Consider the following 21,605-nt stretch of genomic DNA (forward strand, 5'->3'; position numbering starts at 1 on the left):
TGTGAGATTAAGAGTCACTTATGGTTTGTCTCCCTCCCAATCCCATCTTGTTTCATTTATTCAGTTCTAGGTTCTTAACATACTGCTCCTCCTCCTCCCTCTCCATTTGCAGCATATATAAACACACTCTTTTCTCCCATATTTAAAAAAAATGCACTTTTTGGATTCTGCCTCCCCTTCATAAACACTACTGTACTTTGCCTTTATCCCCTCAAAGAGAAGTCTGTGTGTGCTATTTCCACTTGCAAATCTCTTATTCAATGTCCAACCAAGGAAAGCTCAATTCTACAGTAAGCCCTTCATTGAAACTTCTCTTTCCAAAATCAACAATAACTTCCAATTACAAATCCAATAAAACCTGTTCATTTCCTATCTGACATGGCCTGAATGTTTCATTGGTACTTTAAACTCCATAGGCTTGAAAAAATGAACTCATTGTCTCTACCTGCCACTAAGCTTGCTCTTCCCCAGGTTTTTCTGTCATATTTAATTGAGCCTCAGTTAGCCTGTATTAGTAAGCCCAGGGCCTTCTGAAGTTCTCTTCCATGTATTCCTCTGATTCATCCAATCATTTCACCCAGCTCATCACTTCCATCTTGTGCAAAACCCTTCATTAGTGGTTCCTAACCCTGAATGCTCATTAGAATCACCTAGGGAGCTTTTATTAAAAAAAAAAAGTGATCTAGGATTAAAGGCTGGGCACATGTAAGAAGAGCATATCAGAGAGTAGGGTCAAGCATGGATAATTGTTAGGATCCTCAAGTAATTTAAATTGCAACTGGCACTGACATCTATTGTTTCACATTCTTCTCAGTGTAATAATCTAAGATCAGGCCTCATTTCCTCTTCCCCAGATTATTTTAGTCCTCTGTTACTTCTCTTCAGGTCCATAATCACGTTTTTGCTAAAAACTATAAAACACAACTATGGACATGCATTGTCCTGTTCACCTAACTTCTAGAATAAAGTTCAAAAATAAAGTTCAGTCACTCTGTGTAACAACACAAATATTTATGACATAGTGCATCCTATTTAGTAACTTGCAATATATTAAAAACATGAAAAAAATCAGAACAAATATGAAATATTAAGTCCTTTGTGTACCCATTTTCCCATAGGTTAGCACAGTGCCATGCCTAAGTAGAACATTGAAAAAGTACCTCATAAGCTGATTTTTAAAGTATTTTAAAGGTTAAAAGATTAAACTTCAGCTAACCCCCAAATGTAATCTAGCCGGATATAACTACTAGGAATTTAGTAACTGTCTGTTAAATGCCAGATAATTGTAATGTTTACACTACTTTTTGGTCTCACACAGTGCAAATAAAAACAAGAAGAAATCTGCTATCTCTACTCTTTTTCAAAGCATTCTATATAAAAAAGAAAAAGAAGAGAAATTCTTACCTTGATAAAAATAGTAATGTGCTACACTCCATGGGTATGTTGTCTATGCGGGTAGGGGCAGTAGGAGGCTTCCCAGTGTGTATGTCTTCTCTGACTTTTCTGTTTCTCCTAGCAGAGTGTCTGCCATCATTCTATTTCTCCCCGCTTAAGTAAGTCAAAAGGAGAAAAGGCAGGATGATGAAAAATATTATTTGATATCTTTGCATAGATGGCTCTTTCAGATGGATATATCATCTATGAATTGAGAAAATAAAACTTCATAAAGATCAAGTCCCATTTAATCATTGTGCTGTTAGCTATTGTGTATCATCAAAGGTCGCAGCCTAATTGTACAGCACAGGACTTGCTAAGGGAAATAAAGAACAGGATCAACTCCCTTTTTATTTCATCCTTACGTACATATTCTCAGTTCTCCTCTCACTCATTAAAGTCAAAACGAAGTTAGAAATCACATGTGGTACTGTCTGGCCTTAAAACTGGAAGTCTCCATTAATGTTATGGCAACAAGAATGTACAAAAAAACAAAGAAAAGCAAAGTTAAAGTATATTATTCTGAAAATAGAGAACTTGAAAAATGTTATTATAAATCCGTCTGTCATTAACCATATTCTTACTGTAATACACACCACTGTAAAGTTTTACTAAGTTAATTGAAAAGGATAAGATCTCTTTCTCTCTTTCTCTCGGTTTCTCTCTTTTTCTCACACACACAAACTGCTTGTGAAACCGGTAAAGTCTAAGTAAGGCCTGTATTTGAGTTAATGGTATCGTACCAATGTCAGTTTCTTGGTTTTATAAGATTTTGGCATTGGAGGACAGTGGGGGAAAGGGCACACAATTTTTCACTTTTTTTTGGTAACAGATTGTGAATTTTAACCTATTTTTCAAAATTATTTTTTTAAAAATTTGAGAGCTGAGTTATAGACATCTCTGATATTTTCATTAACATTTCCATGTATAATAAATTTTAAAGGATAAGCAGTATATTTAACAATTTGTATAATAAAAAGAATTTTGCATATTGCTAGTAAACGTACATCAGTTGTGCTCATAGTCAAGATATGAGCAAATAATAGCACAAGTTTAAATATATCTCTTTCGATTGTTTCCTAGCAAAGAAACAAACCAGGTATTGGAACCTTGTGTAAATGGCAAGAGTTGCCATGCATTTTTATTAAAAGTTAGACTGAAAAATTTATGTCAGCTCCCCATGAATTCAGAGGTTTTTCTGGATAGTAACTGACGTACTTCTGAAATAAAACACTAGAAAACAGATTCTCCAAATGTAACTCATGAAGAGAGTCCATTTTATATCCCAATTTTATTTACCTCTTCTGAATAGTCACAACATTACTCTACTGGGGATAATCTAATTAGTATATTTGAAATTCCATTTATTTTTTTCTATTGATATGCATGTATTACATTTGTATATAATACAGAATTTCCAGTGTTGTTTTAAAGGACTCAGTTAAAAAAATGAGAAGCATGATGTACAATTTCAAACAAACTAGGACAAATTCATAATTTCCAAAATAATACAGGTTTCTACTTTGCTCCAAAGAAATTAATGCTATTACAATTGATGCAAAAATTCCAGAACAATTGTTATTTTTTTCTTTCTGAATTCATATAGTCTTGAACTATTGCAAAATCCACTCAGAGTCATCTAATTAATTTTATGTATAACTAACATGGAGGGAGGAAATCATTTCATCCCATGGACTTGGGGGGCAATACACTTTTGTTCAGTGTCCAAAGTATACTTTACAAATTTGACTTTTGACAAATCTTACATTTTCAATTTTTCTGCCCGGAAGACATTCTGGGTAATGTACTGGTCTTTGAAATTCGTTGCCAACTCTCAGACCAAAGCTCCCCAAGGTATGTCAGCTTCCGTCATGGAAACCAACATAGACTTAATTGACCATGTCAGTGAGTTTTAAAAATATGAAAGATGGTCACATTTTTTCTAACATAATGGAACTTCTAATAGGACAATTTCTGAAGTACCTTCCTATTAGGTTAAGATGAGTAAAGAAGTCTCTCAGGTTACATCCCTTCAACTATACATTTACACAATATTATTACAGAATGGCTATGCATTTTCAATTCTTCTCTACCTCCACATAACAAATGAAATAAAATAAATGTAGTATAAAATTATACATCCTCTAATAACTTAGAAAAAAAGTACATACATGTTTAAGGCCTTTAAATATTTGTAAGACTTTCCTGTAGAACTGGAAAACAAAAAATGTTAAAATGACTACAAAACTGTGGACAGAAACTGACATAAGAAATTGAATGGGACAACTATAAGCAAATATTTATAAATTCAAGACCAAGAAAAATGAACAATTTTATTAACAGACTGAACAAACAAATATATAAGCATTCAAACAGTCATTGGGAGCGAGCAAGGGACAATCTATTAAAATGATAGGACAGTTAAAAAAAATTTACTAGAAGAAATCTTAAGTGAATAACTCTCAAGCTAAGAAATCAGAAATCCACATGCATCCCTGGCGACTTTTTGAAACTGAAGGCTACCTACATACTTGACTGCTCACTGCTGATTTCTGTGAAGGAAAAAGTAAATATAAACAGAAGAAAAAGCTCACTTAAAAAACAAAACAAAACAACCAAGAGGGAGAGTACTCTAGAAGTACAAAATAGCATATAATGAAAATGGAAATTCAGTTCTAACTACTACCTATTTAACTGACAGAGAGCTGCAGTAGTATGTTAGCTTTGGGGAAACATGTCAGCTTGTCTATACATTCTTATATGATTGATGTATTCAGATAACTATTACTTGCCAACAATATTATCAATGGATATATATTTCCATTCCTTTAACAAAAGCAACTTTAAGATGTTAAAACATGTAGGCTTTCAGAGCTCCAAGATTAGGTTACAAATAAAATCATCTCAGTCTACACCATGCCGGAGAAGTTCACAAAGAAAATGTCAGTAAAGCTGGGTACAGTCCCACCAGCCAATGAACACAGGACCAGACCCAGAAACACATCCATGGCAGCAGGCCGGTGCACTTGGCAGACTTTCAGAAGCAAGAAAAACAGTCACGCTTGAGGCCAAGAACCATAAAGGTGAGTGTCTCTGACATCACCTGGAAACACCAACTCTTCAGATGGCAAATTCAAATTCTCTTAGCAAGTGCAACTTTACAAGTTGAACACAGTTCAAATCTGACAAAATCTTCATGACATAGAAGTTCTTGTCTGACTTTTTAAGTGTCTCAGTTTCAAGAAGAGGCTGATTATGAGCCATGAAATCCCTTGGAAATAAGACTCTGCAGTGCCTCTTTTGAGTGATATAAAAATCTCCCTTCAAGATCACCTCAGGAATTAAGTTTCTGTGCATATGTTCAATGTAATCAGGCTTGAGGATCACTTGATTTATCCTTTGTTAATGGGTTACCTACAAAGGAAGAAGAAAATATAATCATTTTATAGCAAGGCTATGATCTTAAAACTGCAAACACAATTTAGTATTAGAAATTAATAACTCAAAGTAGTAGTATTTGCTGTATCAAATAAATTGTTGAATTTTAAAGGACTAGCATATTCAGATGTTGCCACCTTATAAAAAATATACAAGTTTTTTTTTTCTTTTAATCCTTTCACAGTATTTTTAGAGCCACTTGCACAACTATGCAAACGACTGCAGCTGTGACCAGGAAGATCATAACTGGTGATGCTTCATGTCTCAAATTCAAAGAATAATTCTGGAATCTTTGTTCTTTGTAAAGTCTTGGAGGATAGAATCCAGAGATCATAAACACTCTATGCCAGGCCTCAGTAAAGAAAGACCTTAGTTCACAGGAATACAATCAGACCACATCTTCAAGAAAGTCCTTGGGCATTGGCTCTATAAAATAAATTCTTGAAATAGTTTAAAACTTGAGTGCTTATTTGACCCAATCAGATTTCAGAAAAAATAACTATGAGGAGAAAGAAATATCTGGGGAGAAAAACAATGATTGTACACTATTTCACTAAGTTTTAAAAGTGTCCAGAAATTCTCAAAAAATTGATTAGAATAGTATTATTAATGCTATTATAAATATTACTAAGGGAGATTCACACTGGCTTCTCACACCTATTTAGGTCCAAAGACTGGGTATGGGAAAAAATAGTAAACGTCTGGAATACCTAATACCTATGTAGATTGATCTGTATGCACACATGTAGATGATACACGGATAGAGAGAAAGATTTCTGCTGTGTCAATGAATTCCTAGGTATTCTCTAATACCAAGGTACTTATAGTTGCATAACTTCTTTTTAAGCAATGGTTATAACAAAAGGTGAATTCTTGAAAGTTACTGTGGATACTTTAGTTTTATTCCACCAAATTATATAATTATTCATCCTTTCATAAAATATTTAAGGAAAGGTTGGTTTTGTTGGTTTTTGATCAACTATAAGAAAGAGAAACATTAAGTAAAATAATCTAACTCTGGCTCTACCACACCCAGTCTCAAATTACACTACAAAAGGAAGCTATACATTCAAAAACAACTATTTTCTGTGTGGAAGCAGTCATCTTATTTATGTCTCTGTGGTCAGCTATCCCGCCCAAGGAAGAAGCTTCTGCTTGCATATTTAAAGCTTCTTACTCCCATCCACAGAGGCATTATGGAAGGAATTGAACTGAGGATGGAAGGACCAAACACAGACGGGGCCTGCTCACCTCCAGAGATGCTGGGAGCAGGGGCTATCTTAGGTAGGGCAGCAATCTCACTTTCGATTTGTCATTTTATAGTTCTGTGAATGGCTCCCAGTCGGAGTGTGAATGTTAAGAGCACCATGGAAAGTAAATATGACTTTTTCTACAGACATTATGTCAGAGGTTGTCAATGGAGATAGCTGATCATTATGAGAAATACAAACTCTTTAGGATAAACTTTCTTGATAAATACTGATTTAACACAAACTTTGATGGTCATTGCCTAAGCAGATCCACTTGTCTTTTCTGGAGATTCTTCTCTTGGTAGGAAGACTCAAAAAGCATGATAAGAGACTGTATTTCCAAAAATAGTGCAAAGAAAAGAGAGGAATTGAGAGAGAGTAAGAGAGAACAAATGGGTTAGCCTCAGCAGGGACTCAGCATAGGCAGCTGGAAGGACATGGTGCTGTGATCCCATGGGAGCACGTGGCCTGTCCTCCTGTGTCATTTCAAACCCTGGTTCTAAGAAATCTCTCAATGGGTATGGTAGATGCATTCTATCTTCATTCCAAGCTAAGTATTTCATCCTGCTAGTTTATATAAAGCTGGGGAGTGAGTTTCTCAACTATATATTAAAGTTTTGTTTTTCACATAATTTTAAAAATAGACACTCACATTTATAGTACAATATCAAAGGTTTATGTACTGGAACAAATTTTCCTCCATCTCAGAAACATACACGTATACACATGGACACATATATACAATGCATATCCTAAAAATATCATAAATCTACATTTTTATTCTGTTTATAGAAGCTAAAATAATTTCTCAAAAATTAAGATTTAAACATGACTAAGATAATTGTCTAACATAGATCAAAACATGATTAAAATGACTTTTTCCCTCCAGTTTTACAAACTATTCCTAGTTTATTAATCTTAAAAATATCCTAGTGCATTTAATGAGATAAAAATGGGGTTTAACTGGGCTATTTGTTTTCGATTTCATTATTGTATGTTACTCTGATCAAGTAATTGTGGTTTGACATGTGGAGTTCTAGGCTAAGGTCAGAATGTAGTACTTGCAGGTACAGTGGAGGCATCATGCCACCTCTCAGACCCTTAGTTTCCCTGTATGTAGAAAGGGGATAATCCTGTTAGCCTCATGGAGTTGCTGTGAGGAGATGATGATGTTTATGAAAACACCTAGCTTTGCCAACTCTGAGGTAGAATAATAAAAGTTTTGTGTTTTTTAAATGCACAAATCTTTAACAAGAGAGTCACAAAAGTACAAGGAGAGGATCACACTACCAGGCATTTAGTCAAATTAGAGGAACTCTTAAGGAATCCAAACAAAGGCTAAGTAATTACTTGTCCTTTCCAATGTAATACAAAATATGGGCACCTGTGAGCACGTCTCCACCCCCTCTTTAACAACCTCCATATTTGTACCAAGTGAAATGGCAAAACCAAAGATTGAAAAACATAAGGATGATTCTGAATGTATGTATATTGTCATCAATTTTAATCACCTAATACACAAGAAATAGTAATATTTAAAATGAAATTGTCTAAAATGTAACAAAAAAACCCCTTTATGATTTATATACTTTAGTAAATAAGTCCAAGTTACTCAAATTAAAATTCTGGCATGCTTGTTGGAAAACAAGTGCCATCTGACTCTTTCCTGATATGCAAGGGTTGTTGAAACAATATTAATGCAATCTAACATTTTAAAATGTTGCTCCTGTTTTTTTAATTATTATTATTTTTTATTAACATATAATGTATTATTTGCCCCAGGGGTACAGGTCTGTGAATCACCAGGCTTAACACATTTCATAGCACTCAAAATAGCACATCCCTCCCACATGTCCATAACCCAGCCACCCTATCCCTATCCCCCACCCCCCAGCAACCCTCAATTTGTTTCCTGAGATTAAGAGTCTCTTATGGATTGTCTCCCTCCCGATCCTATCTTGTTTTTTTTCCCTCCCTACTCTCCATGACCCCACCCTGCTTCTCAAATTACTCATATCAGAGAGATCATATGATAATTGTCTTTCTCCGATTGACTTATTACGCTTAGCATAATACCCTCTAGTTCCATCCATGTTCTTGCAAATGGCAAGCTTTTATATTTTTTGATGGCTGCATAGTATTCCTATATATATGTATACCATATCTTCTTTATCCATTCTTCTGTTGATGGACATCTAGGTTCTTTCCATAGTTTGGCTATTGTGGACATTGCTGCTATCAACATTCAGGTGCACGAACCCTTTCAGATCAGTACATTTGTATCTTTAGGGTAAATACCCAGTAGTGTGACTGCAGGGACATAGGATAGTTCTTTTTTAAACTTTTTAAGGAACCTCCATACTGTTTTCCAGAGTGGCTGAACCACCTTGCTTTCCCACCAGCACTGTAGGAGGTTTCCCTTTCTCCACATCCTCGCCAACATCCGTCATTTTCTGACTTGTTAATTTTAGCCATTCTGACTGGTATGAGGTGGTAGGTATTTCATTGTGGTTTTAATTTGTATTTCCCTGAAGCACAGTGATGTTAAGCACTTTTTCATGTGTCTGTTGGCCATCTGGATGTCTTCTGCCCATTTGCTGATTGGAGTATTTGTTCCTTGGGTGTTGAGTTTGATAAGTTCTCTATAGATTTTTGGATACTAGCCCTTTATCTGATATGTTGTTTGCAAATATCTTCCTCATTCTGTCAGTTGTCTTTTGGTTTTGTTGACTTTTCCCTTTGCTGTGCAAAAGTTTTTGAACTTGATGAAGTCCCAATAGTTTATTTTTGCCCTTGCTTCCCTTGCCTTTGGTAATGTTTCTATGAAGAAGTTGCTGTGGCTGAAGTCGAAGAGGTTGCTGCCTGAGTTCTCCTCAAGAATTTTGATGGATTCTTTTCTCACATTGAGGTCTTTCATCCATTTTGAATCTATGTTTGTGTGTGGTATAAGTAAATGGTCCAGTTTTGTTCTTATGCATGTGCCCATCCAATTTTCCCAACACCATTTGTTGAAGAGTCTGTCTTCTTTCCATTGGAAGTTCTTTCCTGCTTTGTCGAAGATTTGTTGACCATAGAGATGAGAGTACATTTATGGGCTCTCTATTCTGTTCCATTGATCTATATGTCTGTTTTTGTGCCAACACCATATTGTCCTGATGAATACAGCTTTATAATAGAGCATGAAGTCTGGAATTCTGATTCTGCCAACTTTGGTTTTCTTTTTCACATTCCTCTGTATATATGGGGTCTTTTCTGGTTCCATATAAATTTTAGGATTATTTGTTCCATTTATTTGAAAAAAATTAATGGTATTTTCATAGGGATTGCATTAAATGTACAGATTGCTCTAGGTAGCATAGACATTTTCACAATATTTCTTCTTCCAATCCATGAACATGGAATGTTTTTCCATTTCTTTTATGTCTTCCTCAGTTTCTTTAATGAGTACTTTATAGTTCTGAGTATAAATTCTTTGCCTTTTTGGTTAGATTTATTCCTAGGTATCTTATGGTTTTGGGTGCAATTGTAAATGGGATCAACTCCTTAATTTCTCTTTCCTCTGTCTTGCTGTTTGTGTATAGAAATGCAACTGATTTCCATGCATTGATTTTATATCCTGCCACTTTACTGAATTCCTATAATAGTTCTAGCAGTTTTTGAGTGGAGTCTATTGGGTTTTCCACATACAGTATCCTATCATCTGCAAAGAGAGAGAGTTTGACTTCTTCTTGGCCAATTGGATGCCTTATTTTTGTTGTCTGATTGCTGAGGATAGGACTTCTAGTACTATGTTGAATAGCAATGGTGATAGTGGACATCCCTGCCGTGTTCCTGACCTTAGCTCTCAGTTATTCCCCATTGAGAATTATATTCACTGTGGGTTTTTCATAGATGGCTTTGATGGTATTGAGATATGTACTCTCTATCCGTAGACTGTGAAGAGTTTTGATCAAGAAAGGATGCTGTACTTTGTCAAATGCTTTCTCTGCATCTATTGAGAGTATCAAATGGTTCTTGTTCTTTCTTTTATTAATGTATTGTATCACATTGACTGATTTGCAGACGTTAAACCAACCTGGCAGCCGATGAATAAATCCCACATGGTCATGGTTAATAATCCTTTCAATGTACTGTTGGATCCTACTGGCTAATATTTTGGTGAGAGTTTTTTGCATCCATGTTCATCAAGGATATTAGCCTGTAATTCTATTTTTTTTAAGATTTTATTTATTAATTTGACAGAGAGAGATGACAAGTAGTCAGAGAGAGAGGAGGAGGAGGAAGCAGGATCCCTGCCAAGCAAAGAGCCCGATGGGGGACTCGATCCCAGGACCCTGAGATCATGACCTGAGCTGAAGGCAGAGGCTTAACCCACTTAGCCACTCAGGTGCCCCTGTAATTCTCCTTTTTGATGGAGTCTTTGGTTTTGCCATCAAAAATGAGTTTGGAAGTTCTTCCATTTACATTTTTTTGGAACAGTTTCAGGAGAATAGATATTAATTACTCTTTAAATGTTTGGTAGAATTCCCCCGGGAAGCTGTCTGACACTGGGCTCTTGTTTGTTGGGAGATTTTAGATGACTGGTTCAATCTCCTTACTGGTTATGAGTCTGTTCAGGTTTTTAATTTCTTCCTGGTTCAGTTTTGGTAGTTTTTATGTCTCTAGGAACACATCCATTTCTTCCAGGCTGTCAAATTTGCTGATGTATAGTTGCTCATAATATGTTCTTATAATTGTTTGTATTTCTTTGGCATTGGTTGTGATCTCTCCTCTTTCATGATTTTATTAATTTTGGTCCTTTCTCTTTTCTTTTGCATAACTCTGGCCAGGAGGATTAATCTTATTAATTCTTTCAAAGAACCAGCTCCTAGTTTTGTTGATTTGTTCTATTGTTCTTTTGGTTTCTATTTCATTGATTTCTGCTCAGTCTTTATTTTTTCTCTTCTTCTGCTGGGTTTAGGCTTTCTTTGCTGTTCTTTCTCCAGCTCCTCCAGGTACAGGATTAGGCTGTGTACTTGAGACCTTTCTTGTTTCTTGAGAAGGGTTTGTATTGCTATGTATTTCCTCTCAGGACCGCCTTTGCTGTGTCCCAAAGATTTTGAACAGTTGTGTTTTCATTTTCACTTGTTTCCATGAATTTTTTTAATTCTTTAATTTCCTAGTTGACCCATTCAGTCTTTAGTAGGATGCTCTTTAGCCTCCATGTATTTGAGTTCTTTCCAACTTTCCTTTTATGATTGAGTTCTAGTTTCAGTGCATTGTTGTCTGACAATATGCAGGGAATGATCCCAGTCTTTTGGTACCATTTGAGACCTGATTTGTGACCCAGGATGTGATCTATTCTGAAGAATGTTCCATATGCACTAGAGAAGAACGTATATTCTGTTGTTTTGGGATGGAATGTTCTGAATATATCTGTGATATCCATCTGGTCCAGTGTATCATTTAAAGCCTTTATTTCCTTGTTGATCTTTTGCTTGGATGATCTGTCCATTTCACTGAGGGGGGGTATTAAAGTCCCCTAATATTATTATATTATTGTTGATATGTTTCTTTGATTTTGTTATGATTTGGTTTATATAACTGGCTGCTCCCATGTTAGGGGCATAGGTATTTAAAATTATTAGATCTTCTTGCTGGACAGACCCTTTAAGTATGATATATTGTCCTTCCTCATCTTTTATAGTCTTTGGCTTAAAATCTAATTTACCTGATATAAGGATTAACACCCCAGCTTTCTTTGATGTCCATTAGCATGATAAATTTTTTTCCACCTCGTCACTTTAAATCTGGAGGAGTCTTTGGGTCTAAAATGAGTTTCTTGTAGAGAGCATATTGATGGGTCTTGTTTTTCATCCATTCTGATACACTGTGTCTTTTGATTGGGGCATTTAGCCCATTTACATTCAGGGTAACTATTGAAATTATGAACATAGTGCCACTGTATTGCCTGTAAGGTGACTGTTACTGTATATAGTCTGTATTCCTTTCTGGTCTACTACTTTTAGGTTCTCTCTTTGCTTAGAGGACCCCTTTCAATATTTCTTGTAGGGCTGGTTTGGTGTTTGCAAATTCTTTTTTTCTTGTTTGTCCTGGAAGCTTTTTATCTCTCCTTCTATTTTCAGTGACAGCCTACCTGGATATAGTATTCTTGGCTGCATATTTTTCTCATTTAGTGCTGGCATGAGCCAGCCATTTCTGGCCTGCAGGTCTTTGTGGATAGATCTGCTGCCAATCTAGTATTTCTACCATTATATGTTATATTATATGTTACAGACCCCTTTTCCTGAGCTGCTTTCAGGATTTTCTCTTTGTCACTGAGACTTGTAAATTTTAAACTTAGATGATGGTGTATGGACCTATTTTGATTGATTTTGAGTGGGTTCTCTGTGTCCCTTGGAATTTGATGCTTCTCCTCTTTGCCAAATTAGGGAAATTCTCTGGGGTAATTTGTTGCCATATACCTGCTGCCCCTCTCTCTTTCTTCTTCTTCTGGAATTCCAATTATTCTAATATTGTTTCATCTTATGGTATCATTTAGCTCTCCTATTCTCCCCTCGTGGTCCAGTAGTTGTTTGTGTCTCTTTTGCTCAGCTTCTTTATTCTCCATCATTTGGTCTTCTATATCACTAATTCTTTCTTCTGCCTCATTATCGTAGCAGTAAGAGCCTCCATTTTTTTTTTAAATATTTATTTTTATTTGTTTATTTACAGCATAACAGTGTTCATTGTTTTGGCATCACACCCAGTGCTCCATGCAGTACGTGCCCTCCCTATTACCCACCACCTGGTTCCTCAACCTCCCACCCCCCCCACCCCCCTGCCGCCCCTTCATAACCCTCTGGTTGTTTTTCAGAGTCCATAGTCTCTCATGGTTCATCTCCCCTTCCAGTTTCCCTCAACTCCCTCTCCTCTCCATCTCCCCATGTCCTCCATGTTATTTCTTATGCTCCACAAATAAGTGAGACCATATGATACTTGACTCTCTCTGCTTGACTTATTTCGCTCAGCATAATTTCTTCCAGTCCCGTCCATGTTGCTACAAAAGTTGGGTATTCATCCTTTCTGATGGAGGCATAATACTCCATTGTGTATATGTACCACATCTTCCTTATCCATTCGTCCGTTGAAGGGCATCTTGGTTCTTTCCACAGTTTGGCAACCGTAGCCATTGCTGCAATAAACATTGGGGTACAAATGGCCCTTCTTTTCACTACATCTGTATCTTTGGGGTAAATACCCAAAAGTGCAATTGCAGGGTCATAGGGAAAAGAGCCTCCATTTTTAATTGCACATCATTAATAGCTTTTGTGATTCAACTTGGTTAGATTTTTGTTCTTTTATTTCTCCAGAAAGGGATTCTCTAAATATATATATAGAGAGAGAATATATTATATATATAATTAAATATTATAATTATATATAATTATAATATATAATATATATTCTATAATTATAGAATATATAATTATAGAATATATATTTATATATATAATTATATATAAATATATAATATATATAAATATATATATAAATATATAATTATAGAATATATATTCTATATATTATATATATATTCTATATATATATTCTATAATTATAGAATATATAATTATAGAATATATATTATATAATTAGAGAATATATTATTTTATATATATTTATATATAAGAATTATATAATTATATATAAGAATATATATAAGAATAATTATATCTTATATATTAAATATAAGAATTATATATATAATTTTTATATAATTATGAGAATATATTATTTCATATATAATATACATTATATGTATATAATTATACATAATTATATCTATCTATCTATATCTATCTATCTATATATATATATATAAAATTAGAGAATCCCTTTCTGGGGAAATAAAATCCCTTTCTGGAGAAAAGTGATTCTCTAATTATATATATATAATTATATATATATGTATATATATATAACTGGTTTATATATATATATATATGTTTATATATATAAGTGGTTAATAGAACCGAGGCACACATTTGATTGAGTGTATTTTGGTCTGCTAGAAGAAACTGCCTCTCAAAATTTTAAAGAAATAAGAACATATATATACAAAATACAAAATAAGGGTAAACATAATGAAGGGGATGGAATATGAGTGTAAAGATGAAAATTTAAAAGGATTCTAAAAAAGGAATTGTAAGTTGGTTCAAAAAAAGAGGAAAGAATGTGATCAGGCTGGAGATTGGAACAAAGCCATGCACTAGATTTAGGGTATATTTTGATCTGTTAGGAGAAATTGTATCCCAAAATTTAAAGAAAAAAAAAACCTATATGTATACAAAAAATAAGGTTAAATACAATGAAAGGATAAAATATGACTATAACAATGAAAATTTAAATAAGATTTTTAAAAAGGTGTTGATAAAATAGTTTAAAAACATTAAAATGGGAAAGAGGAAAATTAAGAAAATAGCATAAGTAAAAAATAAAATTTAAAAAATTTTACTTTGAAAGACTAAAGAATCATGGGGGAAAAGCCATGAACTCTGTGTGTTGCTTTCCCATAGCCCTGGAGTTCTGCAGTTCTCATTCATTGTGAATTTGGTCTTGGCTGGATGTTCTTGCTGATCTTCTGATGGGAGGGGCCTATTGCAGTGATTCTCAAATGTCTTTGTTTGCCCGAGGTAGAACTGCATCACCTTCGCCAGGGGCCAGGCTATGTAATCTGCTCAGGTTCACTCTCAGGTGCTTTTGGTCCCTGAATGCTTTCCATACAGCTTTGGAGGGCAGGAATGAAAATGGTGGCCTCCTAGTCTCTGGCCCCATAGGGGCTGAGAGCTCAGAGCCCCACTCCTCAATGCACACTCGGAGAAAAGCCTACAATCCCTCCTGTCTCCCTGGTCTCCGGCCAGACTCCGAGTTCACCCAGCCTGTGACTGAGCGTTTCTGTCTCTGGTGCATGGCCTCATTTGGAGTCTCCAAACCCAGTAGATGCCTGCAGCGTGCTCTTATGCTGCTCTTTCCAGAGGAGTAAGGAGGTGGTCTCCCCAGATCTGCTGCTTGTGGGGTCCTGCCAGTGGTCTGACTGTGATTTGGATCATGGTTTAAGGTAATCCCGAGCTGAGAGCCCCCTGTTCAGCTCCATCTCTGCAGCCAGCTTCCCACTCCAATTCCAGGGAGATCTGCCACACTCAGACATCCCTGGTCTTTTTGTGTCCCTGCAGGTCCTGAGACCACACTGTCCTGTTGAGGGTGCCACCCCCCACTTAGCCTCAGTGGAGCAGACTTCTATAAGTTCCAATTTTGTACTCCCCTGCACTCTCACTTGTGGGGAGCTGGCCTTTCCCACCACGGACTATCATCCTGTCACTTGGGATTCACTTCTCCGCATGTCCTATCTTCCAGAAATTTGTTGATTTTCTGTTCCTAGAATTGGTGCTCTTCTTCTCTTTGATCTCTTGTTGAGTTTGTAGGTGTTCAGAATGGTTTGATAACAAGCTGAACTCCTGGGATCTGATTATATTTCAGTCTCCTACACCTCTGCCATCTTGCGCCTCTATTGTTTATTTTAAATTAATTTTTTAACACACATTAAGCATTGCCTTATTTTTAGAACTTAAATATTGTTCTCTCTCACTCAAGCCATATCTTTTGATAGAGGTCAAATAGTAAATAAAAAGTGGTAGCTTGTACAGATGATTTTCAGCAAGTTTTCAGTAACTAAAAGCAGGAAGTGCAATAAAACCATTTTTACAGGATAAGAAATAGCATTGGCTACCATGAACGTACTGTCTTTTGGTTCTGAGGGTAGTTGATATAGAATACTGCATGAAAGAGGAAAGTGGTCCCATGATCCTTACAGTTGTGTCCTGAGCTTCATTGGTTCTATTTATTTATATTTTTTAAAGATTTTATATATTTATTTGACAGAGATAGAGAGCACAAGTAGGCAGATTGGCAGGCAGAGGGAAAGGGAGAAGCAGGCTCTCCACTGAGCAGAGAGCCTGTTGGGGACTGGATCCCAAGACCCTGGGATCATGACCTGAGCCAAAGGCAGACACTTAACCAACTGAGCAACCCAGGTGCCCCTCATTCACTTTAATCACCACCTAGTGAATTTGCCTTTCCAAAGGCAATGCTTCACACAGCTGTTCTTTTATGTAAATTTGTGCTGCACACTAGCCAATTCGGCAAGTGAAAATACTTGACAGCTGAACACAGGCAAAAGGTAATAATAATAACAGTAATAATAATAATAGTAATGGCAGCTTTTCTAGTCACAAGCACAAAGCTATCTCAGTAATCACCCACCAGGATAGAGCTAACCTGCTAATTTTAAGCAAAAAGCACTAATTCTTTAAGAATTAGCCCCCTTTTAAAAAAACCTATCCATTTATTTTTCCCAGTCTAACAAATCTATTATAGGGTCCTGATGAGATTTCTCAAAAATGTGTGCTAGGATCACGTTCTAATTACGGAAAACAAAACCAGGCAATGGCATATATAACGTCGGTTAAATATGAAATTAAGTCAGCTGTTTTGTACTGTTTTTATTTTATATTTTGAACATTATGCAGTGTCCTCTGTCCGTCTTCTAGTGAAGCTAAATTAGGCTAAAATGGAAATTAAAGAATTTATCCTGTCCCAAGTGTAAAACATGATTTTGTAAAGTTCTTAAAATAATTCTATTCATGGAGTTTGTAATTCCTTTTTCCCTGCTCAAGGCCTGCCACCTGAGGTATCAGTCGGAGGCAAAATGCTATGATGAGAGGCATGAACGCACAGCCCGGGTTCAGATCTCTTCCTTAACATTTTCTCACACTGGGCTGAATAAGTTATTTGAGTTCCTTGAGCCTCGTCTTCCTTGATAATACAAGAATGGTATTACCAGACCCCATGCATTTGCTATTGTGGTTAAATCAGATAATCCTTCCAAAGTGTCCAGGTAAATGCTTCTTAAATAACATGTGATAGTGGTGGTAATTCCCAAACCCTACACAAAAGGTGATACATAGAATAATTATTGGAGGGGGACATTACTGCTGCTTGCTGTGTAAGTATTGATTTAAAGTTAATTTTTGGTGTCTTATAGAAACTGATGTGCAATTATTCATTTTGTATTCTTACTAGTCATAAAAGTCATATTAAGAGGGAAGTGTCACTGTTTGGGCCTACTTTGGGAGTGAGACTCTTTTCAGATGAGATGATACAGAGTAGTGGTTAAAAGGAATGTACCTGAAGCCAGGCTTCCTAGGTTCAATGCTTAGTTCTGCTGATAACTCAGTGTGTGACCTTGAGTAAAACAGGGATAATATTAGTACCTACATCACAGAGTTGTATGAGCTGAGGAGCAAATAAGCGAATAGGTCAGGTGCTTAGAACAGTGCCAGGCACATAATAAACACTATGTATGGTAATTATTATTATATATTATGTATACACACACATACATTTCTAGCCCTCTGCACTGAATTCCTAGTTTTTGCCCCTGATTATTTCTGATCATACATTACTAGTGTTTATAGATACTTAATCCATTCTTTTTCATTCTTACTTTGTCTTTTTAATGGGCCAGCTGCCATCAGACTTTGCATACAGAACAAATATTTATGAAAATAACACTATAGCCATCTAACCTTAAAAAATAAATGTGGTATAATTATGCCAAAACAAAATGCAGATTCGTAAATTTCCTTATTTGTTACTGATGATTCTGCTGATATTGTTCTACATTGAGTTCTATCCCATATTGCAGATTTTTTAAAATCCCAGTTGTTCAGTTTGCCAGTCTACATAAATTTGTGAAATCACTGCCATTTCCACAGCATCAACGTGAATCTTATCACTTTAGCTTCATTCAAAAAAATAATCTTTTTCTCCAATGTGGCTATTAAAATCTTGTTATAAGGAACTATCGAGCAATATTTACACTCCTGTAAATATAAAATGGGTCCTATACACACAATAATAGGACAATGCATTATGAACATTACAAGTGAATTTCATAAAAACATGTTGAATTTATAGTAAGTACCCATGTTATTGGAGAAAGATTTATTTTTGGACTGATGAGCAATATTTAAAGAGTTGGAAGGCAAGGAATAAATATGTGGCAGTATTTCCAAAAGGAGGTGGTAGGTTTAAATGCAGTGCCTGTCCAGTCTTTATAATACAGCTGTTTCATGACATCACAACAGGCAACAGATCAAACTAACATTCTGATAAGTAAATTTAACTTATCTGATAAAAGTAAAGGAAAAAGAAAGCTAGAAAACCTTTATAATCCTAAAAGCTGATTTGAATGAACTTTCCCTCGCTTGGAATAGAACTGCTTCTTTGCCAAGTTGTATTTTTTTTAATGTAGTTCTTACAAGTACACGAATTAAGCTCTTGCCTTAGAGTTGGTGTACTGAATGTGCAATTAAAACATCATTACTCGGCAGTAGCAGGTTTTCTCATTTAAACTAGAGAAAAGCAGCCACTGAGCTGGTCATAACTATACGTGAACATACTTGTCCTATCTTAAAGCACCTTATATAATGAGGTATTACAAAATGAAAGGCACCTGTTGATCTAAAATAATCCTTCAAGAGTAAGCTGACCAGACAGCATTTAGGTATAGATGAGGCACTGTAAGGCAAAGACATAAGAATCATCTTCATAAATCTAGTCACCTATATATAAAATAAGTTAGTTTAGCAATGGAGGTGATTCCTATAGCCATGAAAACTCTTAGATTTTCATGCCACAGTTTCAGGAAGAGGGTGGCCTTACTCTGATAAGAGTTTATACTAGTGTTGCTACCTGCTAGTCTAAGCACATTGGACAAGTCAGTTAAAAATCTCTGAATCTCCAGGGTTCCTGTCTACCGAGGGAGTCTGTTGGACTCAGTGAGCTTCTTATTCCCTTCTATCCCCAGACTACTCTGACTTTTCTTAAGAAGCATTTCCAAATGAGATAAAACTTTATTTAGATTACCCAAGTTCAATGATGGTATAATCACTGTGCAGACTCCATTTTTCTAAGAAGCCTACTCATTATATTAGAATGCACAACTGGTAAGCTTTTACCACAAATACATCTGTCAATGGCTTTCAGCTTCCTATGCTGTATAAATGAAGATCTTGACTGGAAATGAATCTTTTGAACAGATGGACCTGCACTATTTCTCAGAACTCTGAAAGCTGTACAGTGCACCTGCCATGAACCCTTCTATGTGACTCATGACAGCAGATGACTGTGTTGCCATTTATGCACATTCTTCTACTCACAAGCAGATCAACTGATTCTGTTCAGATGACATTCACTGCTAGCACCAAAATAAATAAATAAATAAATAAATTCCCCAAGTTTTCTTTGGGGAGTTAATAAATTCCTTTGGGATATTAAGGAAATTTAAAACTTTCCTTCTCCCATCCCTGTTCACAACTTGTGTTTATTCCAGGTGGAAAATGACCCAAAAAATTAAGATCATTCTGAAAGACAAGGACATTGGGATCCAGTTATGTTTCACTTAAAAACATTGGAAAGTCCTTAAAAGGGGAAAACAATTATTTTGACTACTTGGAAGAAATCTGAGTAGACTTAAAAATATTATTTCATATACCAGTATAGTTCACAGATTTTTAGAGACAATTGAGATTTTGAACCCAATTGTAAATTACTTTACCTGTCAAATTTGATATTAAGTTCATTTTTTAGACTCCCCTCTAATTTATAAAGGCCTAATTTGAATTGATAGTTTTTATCCATTTTCTGACTTAAAGCCTTACGTGAGAAGTTTAAATCTATCTGCTCAAGTATTATATTCTCAAGAACTTCAGCTTTACTGCATATGAGGGCTAGCAGAATTAAGCAGTATGAACTGTACCCAAAATTTAGGATAAGTGGAGTTGGGGAGAAGGACTGAAACATGGAAGAAACTCTTCTGAGTAGCCTAAAGATTACTAAGAGCAGCATTTTTTCTGAGCTTCTGGCTAGTTTGAGTTACAAATGCAAATCGCTCTTAGTCATGACTTTTCCTTGAGCTACCTGTCTGAATAAAGAATATGTTGCTGTCACTTGGAGAAGAATTTGGTAGAACTTGTACCAAGATAGTACCATGGCTGAAGTAGCACGTGCACCCTCATCCCTATCCTTTTCCATAATATTACATTTAGAGATGATCCTACCCTGTGTGGTAGATCTTGGGGGGAAAAAATTCGCCTCCTGTAAGTTGAAAAACTAGAATGTATTTTCTGAAAAACAGTATAATGTACTCTGTGATGTTTAATATACTGGGTGCTTTGCTTTTTCCCTTCTACTTCTCAGTTATATTCTTCCCTGGGTTGTTTCTGTCTTTTGGTTTTAGAATAGTTGTCACAGTTCTATAGTTTCAAATTCCCAAAATTGATCAAAATGTGAATCTTCAGAAATTTCTCATTGTTTAGATGCTAGTTTGACATAGCTGATTCAATTAGAGGGCAATGTAAATATATAAATATTGGACCATAGGTAAGAATACAATCTTCACTTGGTTTACAGAGATTGAGTGAAAGCCTGATGGTTCAGTACTTTACATGCTAATTTCCACATTAAAGGCTGGTTGAACACTGACAGAAGTCCACTAATAGACCCAAAGTTTTGTATTATCCATTTCTTATTCTTGGAAAAACAATGTCAACTGCAGGGCCATTGTAGGTGACAATATTAGGGTCACCTCTTTGGGGCAGTTTTAATTTGTGGGCGTAATTAGTTCAAACAGTGATGCTCCCTATAAAAGACAATTCAATGCCTTTCTTTACTAACAACTGAGACAGTTCTTTGCCTTCTGATCCCTAAAGCTGTACCAAGTTCATCTTTCCCCCTGAAATCAGGATTACCTAGAATGCTAATGGTAACTATAGGAAAGAGTAGGTTACAGTTGGTCCTATAACACAGTGTACACACCTGCTGCTCTGTGGGAAATAAACCAAGATGAGAGCTCATTTCAGGAGAAGTTTTGAATCTTTATTCCTCAGTGAAACTGCTATCCCTTCCTTAGAATCCGACCAACACTAGGATTCGCCACACTAGTGCTCCAATGTGGAGCCAGAATTTTTTTGAGTGGAAAAATCAAAAATTGTCATCAGGCACAGCAGAAACCTTCTGTTTCTACTTCTCCATTCGAACTTGAAGAGTTTTACACATTTGCCTAAGGAATAAACACATATCAGGTACTCCACAGTTCAACAGATGATTACAAGAAGCAAACCTGGGAGAAAGGGAATATTTCAACAAATATAAAGGGACAGAGAGACCATAATTTCCTTAACATCCATAAAAGTTCACAATGGAGATAGGTTTGCATATCTCCTAGATGATTATAAACTCTTAGAACTTTTTTTTTAATTTCAGAAAACATATACTCATAAATGGGGCCTAAAATAAAAAGCTATTACAACTAATTGATACAAAAATCCTAAGAATTTCTTGTTAATATTTTGGAAGCATTCTGCACAAACTTAGTAAAAG

General features: G+C 35.6%; 1 protein-coding gene across 3 annotated transcripts in view; it reads right to left on the reverse strand.

Annotated features, from left to right (window-relative positions):
• Positions 1 to 2,781: 2,781 nt before the first annotated feature.
• Positions 2,782 to 21,605, reverse strand: part of TAFA2 (TAFA chemokine like family member 2) — a 509,650-nt gene continuing 490,826 nt past the window's right edge. For all 3 annotated transcript variants that reach the window (XM_046010603.1, XM_046010601.1, XM_046010604.1), the window contains exon 5: positions 2,782 to 4,848. In XM_046010603.1, the coding sequence (XP_045866559.1) occupies positions 4,837 to 4,848 (12 nt within the window). In that variant the 3' untranslated portion in view covers positions 2,782 to 4,836. The remainder of the gene's footprint in view (positions 4,849 to 21,605) is intronic.

Source organism: Meles meles, chromosome 7 (genome assembly GCF_922984935.1).
Source record: "Meles meles chromosome 7, mMelMel3.1 paternal haplotype, whole genome shotgun sequence".
Taxonomy (NCBI): Eukaryota; Metazoa; Chordata; class Mammalia; order Carnivora; family Mustelidae; genus Meles; species Meles meles.